Source organism: Ranitomeya variabilis, chromosome 7 (assembly GCF_051348905.1).
Source record: "Ranitomeya variabilis isolate aRanVar5 chromosome 7, aRanVar5.hap1, whole genome shotgun sequence".
Taxonomy (NCBI): Eukaryota; Metazoa; Chordata; class Amphibia; order Anura; family Dendrobatidae; genus Ranitomeya; species Ranitomeya variabilis.
The window spans coordinates 206874721-206891675 of NC_135238.1; the positions used below are offsets into that span (position 1 = coordinate 206874721).

The following is a 16955-nucleotide window of genomic DNA, read 5'->3' on the forward strand; positions in this document are numbered from 1 at the left end:
AGTATCCTTGGCGTGTGCTCATCCCGGTAACATTAGTCGTGAAGTCCGCCCGCCACTAGTGCCACCAATCAGATGAATATCTCGTGCTACATGTTGCTGGAACATGTCCGGGTCAGGATGTAACACAAGCCCCATGGTCTATATTTAATCTGCTCCCTATAACCTTGCCTTTATATTTTCAGATATTAATGAGTGTGAGATATATGGCCTGTGCCCACAAGACTGTAAGAACTCCAAAGGAAGCTATGAATGCTTTTGTGCGGAAGGATTTCGATCAGTTGGAGACCAACATGGAAAACAATGTGCAGCGGAGGGTAAGAGCGATGAGCGAGTAAAAGGCATGTCATCGTTCACTTCCCGTCTAATGGTGCCTCTTCTCTGGGGCCAGGTCATCAGTGTTGTGATTGGTCCAGGTCATCAGTGTTGTGATTGGTCCAGGTCATTAGTGTTGTGATTGGTCCAGACTAGTTATCTGGATGGTTTCTTGTAAGAGGGTTAAATGAGAATTAGAGTGTGATCACATTGCGGCTTTTGACGTGGATTTTTCTGACTGAAAAATCCACATGTAAAAATCTAAAAAAGGACGTAGTTTTTGATGGTTGGCTTTGGTGTGTTTTTTTATGATTTTTCTACCTCATCTGAGAGCAGCATGATATTGAGGCAGGGACCCTGATTTCAGCGAGGTGTCACTTACTGAGCTGCTTGCTGCAGTTTTGATAAGATCCCTGTTTTATCCCAGTTCTCTGAATGCTGAGCTCTGTATAACCCCACACACACTACTGATTGGCAGCTTTCTGTGTACGCTATGCATAGGCAGAAAGCTGCCAATCAGTGGTGGGATGGGGCTTCTACAGAACTCATGAATATAGAGGACTAGGTGGCAGTAGATTTACTAGTCTTCTGATGATCTCTTACTGATAAAACTGTGATTTTATGAAAACTACACTAAGCAGCCCTGTAAGTGACACATCACTGGAATCAGGGTCTCTGTCTCTGTATTATGCTGATCTCAGATTATGTAGCAAAACCCTGGTCACAGATTTCCTTTAACAAAACATCCTTATCTGCAGTGTAAATGCTAGAGATGAGCAAATGGATTTGATGCAAATCAAATTTGTATCAATTTTTTACGGGGAGAGAAAGTCATCAAACACTGAACAAACTGTAAAGATAGTGCGCGACAGCAGAGCAGTGAAGAATATCAGTGCCTGATGTACAGGCTGTTGGTTATCACTGTTCACCCATAGCCGTGTATGTTGGGGTCACTTTGCCATTACTGAGGCTATGTTTGTGTTAATGAACATGAGAGGGGTCGGACGCAGTCCTAGGAGACCTCAGAGTGTTACACGCGATTATTAGGACAATTGGAAGTTTTAAAGCACTTTTGATTTGCAACTAATGAAATAAAAAAAGAATTTGGCAAAGCAAGAGAATTCGAGTTCTAAAAGATTTGATCAAATCTAGTAATTGATTTCATTTTACTTATTTCGCAGGTAACCCTCCACTTCTGCTGCTGCCGGACAATGTGCGGATAAGGAGATACAACCTGTCTTCTGAGCAATACTCCGATTATATTGAGGATCAGCAGCATATCCAGGCCCTGGACTATGACTGGGATCCTGAGGGGATAGACCTCAGTACGTGTGTATATTAACAGTACATGGAACTTTTGGACCCCCATGCAATATGACCCCCAACTTACAACACAGTGTCTTTTATATTACTGGTGTCATCCTATGTGGTAGATGAGCCGCAGACACAAAGGTCTTGTTATGACTGACGCCCCTGCACCCATCTTTATCTATGGCCTTTATCTATACTCCCGACTTCATGCATCTCACAGCTTTGTGATATACTCCACATGCTCCACAAGGGGGCAGCAGTGCTCCAGATGAGGGCTGCAAGTTGAATTTCCCTATAATAATATTTCGGCATAAACATAACATAATCCTCTATTAAGAGTTAAATTATGGTTTCAATGTTATTCCATTTGCACAAGTTACTATCGTTTTACATGACACTAGTTATTATGTTTGTAAATGTCAAGTGAAAAGCAATACCCTCCCCCGAAACAAGGGGTATTGATATCTCATCAGTAGGTAAATATAAATTAGCAAGGATAAAATGTGTATTTATCCTAAAATATAACTTTTAATTGTTCAATTAAAATGGAGGCTCAGTCTATATTATCACAAACATAACATATAATCAAGAAAAACACATATAAATGTGTCCAGATATACAAGCATGGCTGAAAGTGTTGGCACCCTTGAAATTGTTCCAGAAAATGGCGTTTTTTTCCCAGAAAATTATTGCAATTACACGTGTTTTGATACACACATATTTACTTCCTTTCTGTGTATTGAAACAACAGAAAAAAAAACACAGAAAAAAAGGCAATTTGGACACTTCACTCAAAACCCCCAAAATTATCCGGACAAAATTGTTAGCACTTTCCAAAATTATGGGTAAACAACTTTGTTTCAAAAATGCGATGCCCGGTTCAAACTCACCTGTGGCAAGTAACAGGTGTGTGCAATATGAAAATCTCAACTGAAATCAGGTAGAAAGGGGAGAAGTTGACTCAATTTTTGCATTGTGTGTTTTTGTGTGCCCCACTAAGCACACAATCTCTTACTTGGGTACCGTCCTTGTCAGGACAGGAGATCTCGTATGGGGTACGAGAGGGATTATTAGAGCTCCTGCATGGATATCATCTCCTCCTGAAGTTATCATTGGCCTCCTCTGGCTACTTTAAGGGTGAGACCAAGCCAATTATTTCTACTTCGCACTGATGTATATGGGCACCTTTATATGTGTTTTTATTCTTTATATGTTATGTTTGTGATTATATAGGCTGAGCCTCCATTTAAATTGAATAATTAAAATTTAGGTTTTACGATCCTACACAACATATTCTATCCTTGCTAATTTATAAAAATCAAGCGACCATAAGGGCATCGTTTAAGGCTATGTCCATCTTTGCAACCTATTTTTTTATTTCTCCAATGCATCTGATTGGAACGCAGTAAACCCACTTTTTTAATAGTCTCCATTGAGAGTTTACTATCATTTTTAGTCCACAGCTCCTGTGCAGATCTATGTCTTTCCATGGCAACAGACGAGAAACAAACCTTGTGTAGTCTGATCATGTGCCGATAGTCCTTTGTAACTGTCCTCTTCCATTTGCAGGAAGACATTAGGGATGAGCGGGCCTGTCGAAGTTCCGGTTCGCCTGGTTCGAGCTAACTATAGTCAATAGTTCGGTTTGGGTACCAGAACTGTACCCAAACTTGTACCAGAAACTGAACCATGTAGAAATCAATGGGGACCCGAACGTTGGTGCTTGAAAACTAAATGTAGTAAGCACTAGTGGGGTGCGAAAGTCTCTGTCTGGACTTCCGGGAGAATTCCGGGTTCTGAGTTGAGCACCGAACACTACTTGTCCAGTACGAACCCCGAACTAATGTGCACATTTAGAGTCCACCCACACCTAAAATTATATTTTTAATACAGATTGTTCTCCTGTGTTCATGTGTTTATGCTTTTTATTGCCTTCATTATCATTTGTGTATTGAAACTTTCTTTTTCTCCCAAAGGTATAGTGTACTACAGTATTCGTGGTCAGGGCTCCGCGTTTGGCTCCATCAGGCGGGCCTACATACCGACCTTTGAAGACTATGGTAATAATATGGTAAAGGATGTGGACATGAACTTGCGCTACATAGTGAATCCAGATGGACTGGCCGTGGACTGGGTTGGAAGGTATTATATCCAGGCGGTCATTATTTGTCATCATCAGTACATTAAACCCTTAACACTATATAAATCCATTATGAGCATTCGCCAGTTAGTGCTTTGTGACCAACATATATACACGTCATGAGATACTTATATTTAATTTAAAAGCCTAATAAAAAGTGATCAAAAAGTCACATGTACCAGAAAAAGTCAGAAAACCACATACTATTGCTATTGCTGTAATCCTACATTGCAACCTCAAACTAGCCCGCTTTTCTTCCTGCCGATAACTAGACACATATATTGGACGGATGCTGGAACAAATCGTGTGGAAGTAGCAAAACTGGATGGAAGATATAGAAAGTGGCTTATTTACACCCAAGTGGACCAGCCAGCCGCCATTGCTCTTAATCCCGAGCTTGGGTGAGTGATTGCCACCATGAAAGTTAGTCCTAACGGTTGTGAGTACAGGTCACTAAAGAGTATTGGGGCAGTAAAAAGTTTTCTTTTTGGTTTACTAAACTTATTTCCGAGCTCTTCTAGAGAGCTCTGACCTAAAGGGATTGTCCCAAATCGCACAGTTATGCCCTATACGTTGGATAGGGAATGAATTACTGATTTCTGTGGGTCCAACTTTTGAGAACCGCGCCCCAACTGAAAAGATTAGAAGTCGAACATGCGCTCCTACACTCCAGTCATTCTATATAGGACTGCTTAGTCCAGCACTCAGCTATCTACTGTAGTCCTATAGATAATGAATGGAGCAGGGCTGCTCATGCTCAACAAATGCCCCATCCAGATGGGGCTGCGCAAGGACCAGTTCTTAGGATCTCTGGGGGGCCCCAGAGGTCGGACCCTCTGTGATCAGTAAGGGTACCGTCACACAGTGCCATTTTCATCGCTACGACGGCACGATTCGTGACGTTCTAGCGATATCGTTACGATATCGTTGTGTCTGACACGCTACTGCGATCCGGAACCCCGCTGAGAATCGTACGTCGTAGCAGATCGTTTGAAACTTTCTTTCGTCGTCTAGTGTCCCGCTGTGGCGGCATGATTGCATCGTGTGACACAGGTTGTATACGATGTGCGCACAGTAACCAACGGCTTCTACATCGCAAATACGTCATGAAATTATCGCTCCAGCGCCGTGTATTGCAACGTGTGACCGCAGTATACGACGCTGGAGCGATAATTATACGACGCTGCAACGTCACGAATCGTGCCATCGTAGCGATGAAAATGGCACTGTGTGACGGTACCCTAAGTTTGGCCTTATCTTCTAGATAAGGGATAACTTTCAACATTTGCAAAACTTTTTTAATAGGGCAAAGTCCCCGTTCAAAACTCTCACTTTTTAGCAAAGAGTGTCTACTAAGTGTTTATCTTTCCTTAGAGACACCACCACATCTTTGCAGCATAAAAACAAAGCCTGCTTATTTCACTGGGAATGTTGTAATTCCTCATTTCTCCTGTGGGAGCGCTGCAGGGAAATTAAGCACTCGTACAGGGAAGCTAGGTCACAAAAGCACGTAGCAATGATTCAGTGTATTGCGGCTTTTAATACGGCTCCTTAGTATTATTAGTCCTGCCGCCATTTCCCTCGACCACTGTTCATGGAGTTACTGGGACCCAGTAGTGAGACACCTTATTAGCTTGTTGGAAAATGCTAATGTTTGTCCAAAGCAGAAAACACTTTAATCATCTTACGCGCTCTTTTTGCAGAATGATGTACTGGACAGACTGGGGAAGGCAGCCTAAGATTGAACAAGCCTGGATGGACGGGCAGCAGAGACAGGTCCTGGTCTCAGAAGATCTTGGCTGGCCAACTGGAATCACCATCGACTACATCAACAACAACAGAATCTACTGGAGCGACTCCAAGGAAAATGTCATTGAGTCTATTAAACCTGATGGCTCAGACAGGCAGACAGTTTTACACGGAGGTGAGAAAATACCCGTTGTCAGTTGTCTTTCACTGTTGATATCACACGGACATGAATGGCGATTAGGACATAGGTCTTTTCACATGCGTGATCACTTTGGCCAAGTCTGCTTGTGGTTTTAATGGAGATAGGAGCGTTTCAGACATCTCTGACGGTATCTTATCTCCCTGAAGGATCTAGTGTTTAATGCCAGATCCTTCAGTCCACGACATAATCTATTGGATAAACAGTCAGGAGGCCCCCATGTACATAAAATAGTGACCCGGTGACCCGCGAGTTTCCTCCAGCTTGCTCTTCTATGTAGGGGGACCTTAATATGCCCACCATACATATTGGAATAAAATTTGCCTAACCCATTGATCTCGCGGGAACGGCTGGCAGCCTTATGATTATGGTGGTCTTTGCGGTGCCCATATACAATACAATAAGCTGGCCAAACCCGCTGGGGCCAGTGTCAATATTTTATGTACCTGGGATCCTCCTGACTCTTCCCGATTAGAGTATATTGTGGACAGATGATGTCAGGGGAGAGGAGCATCCGGTCTCTTGTACTTTGACAGGCAAAGCTTTTCTTCTTTACGAGATAATCCGCCACTAGAGATGTCTGTTAGCGGCTCTCTCATTGAGAACACAGGAGCGCATTCGGAAAGAAAGCTGTTGGCCAAACGATCATTCCACCGATAGCTATCTAATGTCTATGTTGGCCTTAGACTTTGTATATAGCTCTCCTGTCCCTAGTTTATTGACACTGTTTTGACCATTAACCCTTAGGGCCTGTGCTCACGTCACAGATTTCTCGCTTTTTTTTTTCGCACAGATTTGTCACAAAACCTGAAGGGTTTCCTGTTACTAGCAAAGTAATGAGAATCCTGAAGCTTCATGCACACGTTGCTTATTTTTGACTTGCAGATTTAAGGCAGATCTAAATCCGTAAGATGTCAATTTTTTTCAGCGTTTTTATGCAGATTTCACTCATACTTATGAGTTGGAAAAAAATTTGCACCAAAAATGCATGTAAAAAAATGCATGAAAAATGTACGATTTTGCCGGTGCGTTTTTCCTGCTGAAAGATGCAGAAATGGTGAGAGAAATTTCTGCACAAAATACAAATAGTGTCGGACTGGAGTGCCAAGGGCCCACCAGTAACCAACTCCAGGGCAAGATAGTGATTCAAGTGTATTGTGCCAAGTACTGCTCATATAAGAGCGTGGTGACCTACTCCTGCACAGGGGCCCACCGGAGGATTCTCCTGTTCTCCTGCTGGCCAGTCCAAGCCTGAGCACATAGCCTTCTACTTTACATTTGCCGTAGAGCACACATACATGCATTGTATAACCGGACAATACAGCAATGATGAGTGTATATTACGACAGTCTCCAGGGAAGTTTCTAAACAGACAGATTAGGTTCTTTTTATATAAATGCCCTTATCCACGTCTGACAGTTCCACACTGGATCACACAATCCACAATTCCTGATGTCCAATAGTCTAGAAAATAATTTTTACAATATTAGTAAATTATTTGTTCCTCGCTCTACAATCGATACCCAATCCTAATTTTAGTTTTTTAACTTTTGCATTTTTGTTAACAGATCTGGGCAACCCTTACAGCCTGGATGTGTTTGAAGGCCATCTGTACTGGACAACAAAAGAGAAGGGCGAAGTGTGGAAAAAAGATAAGTTTGGCACTGGACCTAAAGTTAAAGTTCTGACCATTAACCCATGGCTGACACAAGTGAGGATATACCACTCACATCGCTACAACCACACAGGTAATTGTCCGTCCCTTTAAATCTCTTAGTCTTGTGGTAAAGGACATTATGTTTAACCCTTTAAGACATATCTGTTTCTGAAGTCCCCTTTGAAGAATGATCTTTTTTTACCAAGAATGGAGACCATGACCACCCTTCCTCCTCATTCTTATTACCGAGAGCCCCACCTATCAATTTTAAAGACCATAAACATAAGGAGTGTATTACCTTTCTTAGTAGCTTTCGAATAGAATACATTTTTATTTTAGATTTTTTTTTCTTTTTCAAAAGCAGTGTCACACTTTTTTTTATAGGTGGTGTCTGGTATTACCGCACAGATTTATATGAAGCTGAACTGCAATCCCAGGCACAGCCTGAGAAAAAGAGTGGAGCTGTTTTTGGTTAAAATGCTGATTTTTTTTTTCCTGATTAAAGCTCCTTAGCCTTTCTAGTTAAGATGCAGAATTATCATTTTTTTCTTGTCTTATTTAGTTTCAAACCGTTGCAAAGATATCTGCTCCCATCTTTGCTTGTTGAGACCAGGAGGCTATACATGTTCCTGTCCGCAAGGGACGCGGTTCATGGAGGGCAGTACCAACGAGTGTGACGCAGGTATGTAAATAACTGTCCGCCATGTCGTTAAATGTCTGATATTGTTATTGTTATAATAGTAATAAATATTATAAAATATTTGTGACATCGTGTGGTCTCAGAACTGCATGTTCCTTACAATGGAAGAACTAACGCTGAGCTTATAGAATACAGTTCCTGGTGGTAATATTATACATTTCTGTTTATTAAATAATATTATTGCTGGCTGCTAATTAATCATATGATTGGAAGGAGAGGAAATGTGACGACACTGGAAAACCTGTTATTGGGAATCAAATTGCCTGCATGTTAAATTTATTCATGGTACTACCTATTCCCACCTGTAGGTGTCACTGCAACGGGAGAATTTTATAACTGAATAAGTTATATTATAAACTTTTCAAAACTCCTAAAATAAGTCAGTAAAAACTTTTCAAAACACATTAATTAAAATGGAATGAACTAAGCAATGCCGCCTGTTTAGTCATGTTACCACATTTGAACTGCATTTAGCCCACTTTATTATTTGGGCCTATATCTGTGTTTCCTCCTCATCCTGCCCATTCCCCAGCCACTGCTAGATGAGTCTGCTGGTACATTGACCTAGACCACTACATTCCCCTTATACTCTACACAGCCAGAATCTGACCCTGCTGAAAGTCAGGTTCCCCTTCCCGCATGTTATACCACCTTACACAGGGACAAAGAGGAAGGTGCAGATGAAAGTGCAGGTTCCTTCATCAGGTGGGGGGCATACTTGTTGGCGACGTCACTGGCACAGGCCCCTCATAGTACGCAAAAGTGTCTCTGCCAGTGGGAGGCGCCCCCGCTGTCAAACACACCGCCGTACTATGAGGGGCCCTGTGCCAGTGCCAATGCCAACGAGTGCCCCCCCCTGCTTGCTCAGGATCACAGCACTTGCAAAGTTGAAATACTTACCTCTCCCTGCTCCACCGCCGTGACGTATTCCGCGTTTCCTGGGCCCACGAAAACTTGAGCCAGCCCTACCCCCCCACAACTTTAGCCAAATGACCCCCAGTTTTCAATGCCTAACTATTATTATAAAGTAAATTAAGATTGACAAGCTTAAGTAACAAGAATTGATGTTTTTGGCATTAAAATGGGCACTGTAGGTGTTTTCCTGTCCTCCACTCTCTGCCGACTTTGATTCTCCATTGACTTGCATTGGGTTTCGTGTTTCAGTCGGCCCCCGACTTTACGCAATAATCGGCCGATTTCACTCGACCCGACTTTTGACAAAGTCGGGTTTCGCGAAACCCGACTCGATCCAAAAAAAGTAAAAGTCGCTCAACTCTCTCTCTCTCTCTCTCTCTATATATATACTCGGTGTTCCAAATTATTATGCACATAGAGTTTAGGAGTGATAAGGTTAGAATTTTTTTGTTTGTCATTTAAACTCATTGATGGTGATGTGTGTCAGGGCTCTTTATATCACTGAAAGCAATTGCAGATACCTGTGCAAATTAGTTTGGCCGGTGTGTCCAAATAAAGGCAAGACCACTTAAGAAGGCTGTTCCACATTATTAAGCAGCCGACATTTTTTGCCAAAATGGGAAAGAAAAAGGATGTGTCGGCTGCTGAGAAGCAACAAATTGTGGAGTATTTAGGTCAAGGCATGACTACAATCAACATTGCCAAGACACTTCATTGTGATCATCGCACAATCAAGAAGTATGTAGCTGATTCCCAGCACACACGTGTGCGTGCTGATAAGGAAAAATTGAGGACTCTTTCCAACAGGCAATTGCATAAGGTTAAAAGAGCAGCTGCAAAAATGCCTTGTCATAGCAGCAGACAAGTTTTTGAAGCTGCTGGTGCCTCCAACGTCCCCAGAACAACAAGATGCAGGGTCCTTCAGAGGTTTGCAGCTGTGCGTAAGCCATCCTGTCGACCACCTCTATCCTCTGCACACAAGCAGAAACGGCTCCAGTGGGCCAAACGATACATGAAGACTGACTTCCAAACTGTTTTGTTCACCGATGAGTGCCGTGCAACGCTCGATGGTCCAGATGGATGGAGTGGAGGATGGTTGGTTGATGGACACCCCATGAAAACACGGCTAAGGCGCCAACAAGGAGGAGGTGGAGTAATGTTTTGGGCTGGAATCATGGGGAGAGAGATTGTCGGCCCCTTTATGATCCCTGAAGGGGTAAAGATGAACTCCATAATCTATGTGGAGTGTCTAAAACAACACTTCCTGCCATGGTTCAAGAGGAAGAACCGTGCTTTCCGCAGCAAGATCATTTTCATGCATGATAATGCACCGTCTCATGCTGCAAAACAACACATCTGCATCTCTGGCTGCTATGGGCATAAAAGAGGACAAACTTATGGTGTGGCCACCATCTTCCCCTGACCTCAACCCCATTGAGAACCTCTGGACCATCATCAAAAGGAGTGTCTATGATGGCGGGAGGCAGTTCACATCTAAACAACAGCTCTGGGAGGGGATTCTGTCCACATGCTAAACAACTGAAGCAGAAACCATCCAAAAACTGACAAATTCAATGGGCGAGAGAGTTCAGAAGCTTCTTTCGAACAAGGGGTCCTACGTGCAAATGTAACATCACCTAGAATAAAGTTTTCACTTGAAAACTGTTTGATTTCATTTTGTAATAAGCTGATAATGCTTATAACTTCACAATTGACCATTTTTTTGTTCAAAATAAAAAAAAAAGGTTGAAAACTCTGCTGTGCATAATAATTTGGAACATGCATTTTGAGTGTTTATTTTTTTTAAAAAGATACTGTTTCCATAGGCAGTTTGTTCCAAAACATTGCAATTATACTAGAATAGTAGATGACTGGAAAATAACAATGACTGCAATTCAGATAGGTAATTTAGAGAAAATATGAGGAAATATTATTTGCATAATAATTTGGAACACAGTGTATATAATAGTGATATATATATGTATATAATATTGATGTATTACACCACTATTTGCTACATTTGTGTATGTGACCTGCATTGCTAATGCTAAAGTAACACTAACAAGAACAGATTTATGAGACCCGCACACACTTGACTTGTCACTAATTGTTATCCTCGTTCTCACAAAACTGGCGTATAATAATATTCTATAATATATCTATGCTTTCCCTACGTTTATAACATTCAGGTTTGTATTATAAATTGTATCTGGACAACAACAATGTGTTTTATGCTAATGGTAATAGTCCCCACCATCACATGCACAATCGTTATCCCTTTGCCTGCAGCTGATGTATAATAATTGCATGTACTGCTCACTAACATGCATGGCTTTCCATTTCTTAGCTATTGAACCCCCTCCAACCATGCCACCAGCATGCAGATGTATGCATGGAGGAACGTGCTATTATGATGAAATGGGCCTTCCAAAATGCAAGTAAGTTTTGTCTGATGCCGAGATAACAGTGTTGAAGAATTTTTACTGTTCTCTTAAACATCTCCTTACTTTACATTGTGATTATGATGATTTTGGGGACTATTGAGGTGATGGATATACATGCACACAGATAATTATATTCTTACTTACTCTGCAGAACTTTGGATTTCACCTGTCCCGCATTCACGGACCGAGCACGAGCCGCAATATCTGGGCCAGATGCGGGACTCATAACTGGAATCTAGCAACCTCATATATGTCTATAGGACAGGAGATCCGCGGCCGGTCCGGACAACACTGTCTCTACTGACAACATGAATGTTGGACATGTGAAACTAGCCTCAGGCCAGGGTCACACAACAGTATGTTCTCATTCGAGAAAATTTGTCTGATTATGCTAATCACCCTCTGATTAGTGTGTGATCATTCTGTGATCTGATTTTCTCTGAAATAGAGAAGATGGAAAAAAAAATGGATTCATTTCTCCATTCTGCAAGTCCTTGAAAATCGAACTGCACTCACATATCAGTTGGGTGCTGTGCGATTTTTTTTTTTTTTTTTTTTGCTTTTTTTGATGGACCCACTGACTTGAATGTCCGAGTGCGATTCGATTTCCGGATGCAAATCGTGAATGCTGTGATTATTTTTTTCGTCCAACAGACTTGTTCCGAGAAAAAAATCGGACATGTGCACGGCCCCATAGAATAACATTCATCCAAGTGTGATCCGATGCTTTGTCGGATCGCACATGGACAGAAAATACGGTCGTCTGCACCTGCACTAAAGAAAACTGGACAGTTACTTAGGGGCCCTGATTCATTGGGGCATCACTAACTGCGGGAACCACAGGAACTAATTAAAACCATGCAGTATTAGTGGTATTTTAAAAAAATATTTAAAAATGACTTTTAGTATATTTTGAGCACTACATGGCAATATTTTGTGGGCTATATTATGTGCAACATTCAAGTTATAACATGGCATCTACCTAGATTATTACATACATCGAAATGTGAAATTATGTAATATTTCTGAACAACATTCATTAAATATTCTTACTATATAAATATATTTATATTTTCTGTACAATATGTAAAATATAAATCTATACTTTCTTCCAGGTGTGCCGCTGGCTATTCTGGTAGCTATTGCAATATGGCATATACTGCTGGTATTCCTCCAGGAACTGGTATGTTTGATCTTTATCATGTATCCAAGCGTGTGTATTTTATATTATTTTCCCTAAATACAGAAAAAAAAATGGACAATTTCTTTTTTAGCGGCGGTTGCTGTGCTCCTCACTGTGATTTTGGTGATTATTATCTGTGCCTTGGTGGTCGGAGGCCTCTTTAATTACAGACGGACGGGAAAACTTTTACCGGCTCTTCCTAAGTTCCCGAGGTTAGTGCAATTTACGACACCAAAGATTACAAGAGAAAATATATTTTTATATTAGAAGATACAACCAGTTGTCATGAGAACTGAAGATTGTTTTATGATGTTATAGCTTAAGTGCGCTGGTGAAATCAACAGAGAATGGCAATGGGGTAACGTTCCGGTCAGGAGCTGATGTCAGCATGGATATCGGGGTGTCCGGATTTGGCGCAGACTCTTCTATAGACCGAGCAATGCAAATGGTAATGGAAATAATTGCCCTGCAGAAAGATTTTTATTTTAGGTGATTTTGCGGTTTTACTTCTCACACTGTAGTGATTACACATTTACTATTGTGTTTTTAGAATGAAACCTTCACGCTGGAAGGTGGGAAGGAGCCAATTACATATGAGAATCCCATGTACTCACACGCCGGGGAGAGTGGTGTCAGTGTGGTGAATATCAGCCAGCCGCCAGATGTAAGATGCCCGGTGTATACAGGAAGCCAGTGGATTGATGGGAATCTAGACACAAATTTTTTTAGGGAGGTTATATATATATATATATATATATATATATATATATATATATATATATATATATATATATTCATTTAAAATATATAGTTTAAAAATTGAATGGAAGAGGGCGTCCTATTAGTCTCCTTTTTTTTTAACCATAGCATTGAGCGACTACAAAGGGTGTCTTTTTCTGGAGAATCCAGCTAATTTGTTATTTCACACACAATCTATTTCTTTCAATAGGGAATGTGTATTATTTCACTATCCTGAGGGGGCGCTGTAAAGAAACTAGACACCTACTGCTGGATTCTCCCACAAATGGTTGCTAAAGGACTTAGCAGATCAGATCAGTTTAACATTGGAGGCCACTTCTTACAAAAATGATTCTTCAAAGTGGACCACCTCTAGTCTTTACATGATCATAGAGCTATATTTCAGTTTTCATGAAGATTAGAAATGTGCAACATGCAAATTACCTTTGTTCAGGAAGGAAAGAAAACGAGTTTGATACCCTGAAACAGCTGCCCGTAGTGTTAATTACATGTTCTTTATATGCGGTATTGCCAATAATACTACATATTCAGGGGCACTCTTTAGGAAGATACACTCTCCCCCAAAAGTGTGAAACTAGCTAATTATCTCTCATCTAGAAAGAAAGAAAACTATTCTGATAGTGCTGCCTATACCCTGAAACAGCTGCCTGTAGATGAGTGTTTGGTTTGTTAATTTGCAGTTGTTTTTTAAGTAGGCTATCACCAATAAGAATCCGTGTTCAGCAGGTCTTCGGACATGCACTTCACCAAACATGTGAAACTTGCTAATCAAGCCTATCCCAGTAAGAAAGAAAACTATAATGATAATGCCCCCTATTCCCTGAAGCCGCTGCCAGTATATACCGGTAGGTTATTGGCTTGGCTAATTTGCGAATGGGGCATTGTCAATAAGACTCCAGATTCAGATGGTTTCCTTAAGGAGCGACATTCTCCTCTAAAAATGTTCAAATGATTACAAAAGGGACAAGGATGGCAGCGAAAGGTTGTCTGAATTCACAATGCGATGATTTGGGTATAGTAAGATCCTAAAAAAAACCCATTTAATCAACTTTCTCATCTGTTCTGAGGATCGACATAGCTCATATGGTGTTAGAGGTGACAAGATTTACCCCTCGGTCAACAACAGCTGTTGGGTGAGAGTCAGGAGACCCTCACACTCATTAGACTGTTTGCTGATCCCACCAATATCGGTGGTTTGGTCAACATTAGCAGGATCAGGCATGTCAGATTTCCGAAGGTTGAAATTTTTGTTTTCCGGGCATTAACCCGCCTCTAGAGGAGATTGGCAGTAGCTCATATAAAGAATTTAAAACTTGACCAAGTGTTCCTGTGTATAGGGGACTTGAGAGAGAAGGTATTGTGTAATGGGGGGCTCAATTTTCCTTTTACTTTTTCTTTGCAGGTCACTGAAGTGAGCATCGGGAAAAAAACAGATAATTTTGAAAACCCGCTGTATTCTGGTGATACCCCGCAGACTTCAGCGGGCACAGAACCGGTTCGGATTGAGGTATGCTACAGTTCTTTCCATTTAGACCATGAAGCAAGAAAACATAACTCGGTAGAAAAGAAGGTTATCCTGATTTAACAACCCATTCTCAAAATGAAGTCATCCCAATTGGTGCCCTGTGGGTGAGGAGTATGTGGTGATGGGCTTTGTCGCGGAGTTCAGTGGTGGGCTATTAGAGTTTCCATCATTGTCTTCTTGAAAGAGATGTATACCTCCTATTCACACACAGCATGTACGTCATATCTTTGGGAGGAGAGGCAAAGAGAGACTGGGTACACAGCCAAGTCTGCTCCTAGGAAACAATGATGCCCAAGGGTTCGCCTTTTTTTTATATTCGAGGATGGGCTGCTGCAGCAACATTTGTGATGCCAAGACCGTGGCCCTGGATGCAATATCCAATAAGCCTAGTGCTTCTCTCAGTATTAGGCCATGTTCACACGTTCAGTATTCGGTCAGTATTTTACATCAGTATTTGTAAGCCAAAACCAGGAATGGAATAATCAGAGGAAAAGTATAATAGAAACACGTCACCACTTCTGTATTTATCACTCTCTCCTGGTTTTGGCTACAAATACTGATGTAAAATACTGACCAAATACTGAACGTATGAACGTGGCCTTAGAGATGGGTGGATTTATTGGCGTGTAATTGAATTCTACTTGAATTTTGCAAAAATATGGATTCTGTAAAATATGGATTTTTTTTAATTCGTTCCATGCGAATCCAGCAAAATGGTGGTCAGCTGCGGCCGCCATCTTTCTGAACATTAGAAAGTAGCAAAATGTTAAATAGAAAAAATACCCCCACTCATTTCACTGCTCCGAAAGCCCCTGCTGCTCCCTGCCTACTGTCCAGTCATGTACGCCTATGTCGCATCATATCTTCGGCCCGATCTTTGCTCTAAGGTGGGACTTCCATCCACAAGCAGGTCCTGTAGTTCACTGCGCATGCTCCACGGATCTACTCGTGGGCAGTCCTGGCCTAGATTGAACACCGGCCCAGAGATACAATGGAGGCACGGATGACTTGACAGCAGATAGGGAGCAGCGGGAGCTGCCAGAGCGGTGAGCGGTAAGGTACAAGGATTTTTTTAAAATTTTCTCACCTTACATTTATTATGCTCTGGGACCTGTTGAGACCCTAGAATATAATAAAGGACATTTAAATAGCAGAGAATAACTTCTTTGCTATTCTAATTTCCCGAGGTTAGCCACATGAACAGCAAAATCTAATTTTTGCTCATCGCTTAACAGTATTGAACAAATAAATATCCTAAATTTCCAACACGAATGCATTTCCTCCGCTGGCATCAGGCCTACCTGTATTGGATGTTAAATGAAGGTCTGCACCACATAAGTCGCACTCAATTTGAAAACCACTTGTGTCAGAGGATGGTATTATTACTGCAGACGTTTCTGTCCGCCGGTGCACAATTGACACTGTATTCATCTCGTGTTTCTCAGCAGGAATCAAAGTGGAGCATCTTTAAACGGAAGATTAAACAAAGCACAAACTTTGAAAATCCAATCTATGCGGAGGTGAGTAAAGGTGTCCCGAGAACAGGACCGAGATAAACAGAAAAGCCAGGATTTATTTATAAATAGGGATAAAAATAGATCTTTCCCAAAAGCCACAACTCAGGAACCGAGCAATTCTAGGTGGTTTATACTGAATGCTAGAAATCTCATATATTATATCTGTTATCTATGGAGGGGAACCTAAACCTGCTTCTATCTATAAGTGCAAGAAACAATGACACAGAGCAGGGGCCGACATTGATGTAACCTGTGCAGGCGCACAGGGGCGTAAGACGCCAGGAGGCATCATGATGAGCTCTTGGACTGTAAAGGGCCCTTATATTGTTCTTGCACAAGGGCCCCCTCACCTCTGTGTCCGCCAGTCCTGACAAGTCATAGAGAATGATATTAATATGTTATTTTCATACTTAAAATGTTGCTCTTTGGTGACACATAGTAAGGGCTAGTGATGAGCAAATATACTCGTTGCTTGGGTTTTCCCGAGCACGCTCGGGTGACCTATGAATTTGTTAGCGTTCGGAGATTAAGTTTTCATCACCTC

The 16955-nt window shown here is 41.5% G+C and overlaps 1 protein-coding gene across 3 annotated transcripts in view; it reads left to right on the forward strand.

The window, feature by feature from the left end:
- Positions 1-16955, forward strand: part of LRP2 (LDL receptor related protein 2) — a 218059-nt gene that overhangs the window by 197465 nt on the left and 3639 nt on the right. For 2 of the 3 annotated variants that reach the window (XM_077272772.1, XM_077272774.1), the window contains 14 exons: positions 183-314; positions 1494-1637; positions 3600-3765; positions 4036-4164; positions 5467-5687; positions 7280-7459; positions 7931-8050; positions 11331-11421; positions 12543-12610; positions 12702-12822; positions 12929-13058; positions 13161-13274; positions 14772-14876; positions 16340-16414. In XM_077272772.1, coding sequence (XP_077128887.1) covers positions 183-314; positions 1494-1637; positions 3600-3765; positions 4036-4164; positions 5467-5687; positions 7280-7459; positions 7931-8050; positions 11331-11421; positions 12543-12610; positions 12702-12822; positions 12929-13058; positions 13161-13274; positions 14772-14876; positions 16340-16414 — 1796 coding nt within the window. The remainder of the gene's footprint in view (positions 1-182; positions 315-1493; positions 1638-3599; positions 3766-4035; positions 4165-5466; positions 5688-7279; positions 7460-7930; positions 8051-11330; positions 11422-12542; positions 12611-12701; positions 12823-12928; positions 13059-13160; positions 13275-14771; positions 14877-16339; positions 16415-16955) is intronic. The other variant, XM_077272773.1, reaches the window with a different exon arrangement.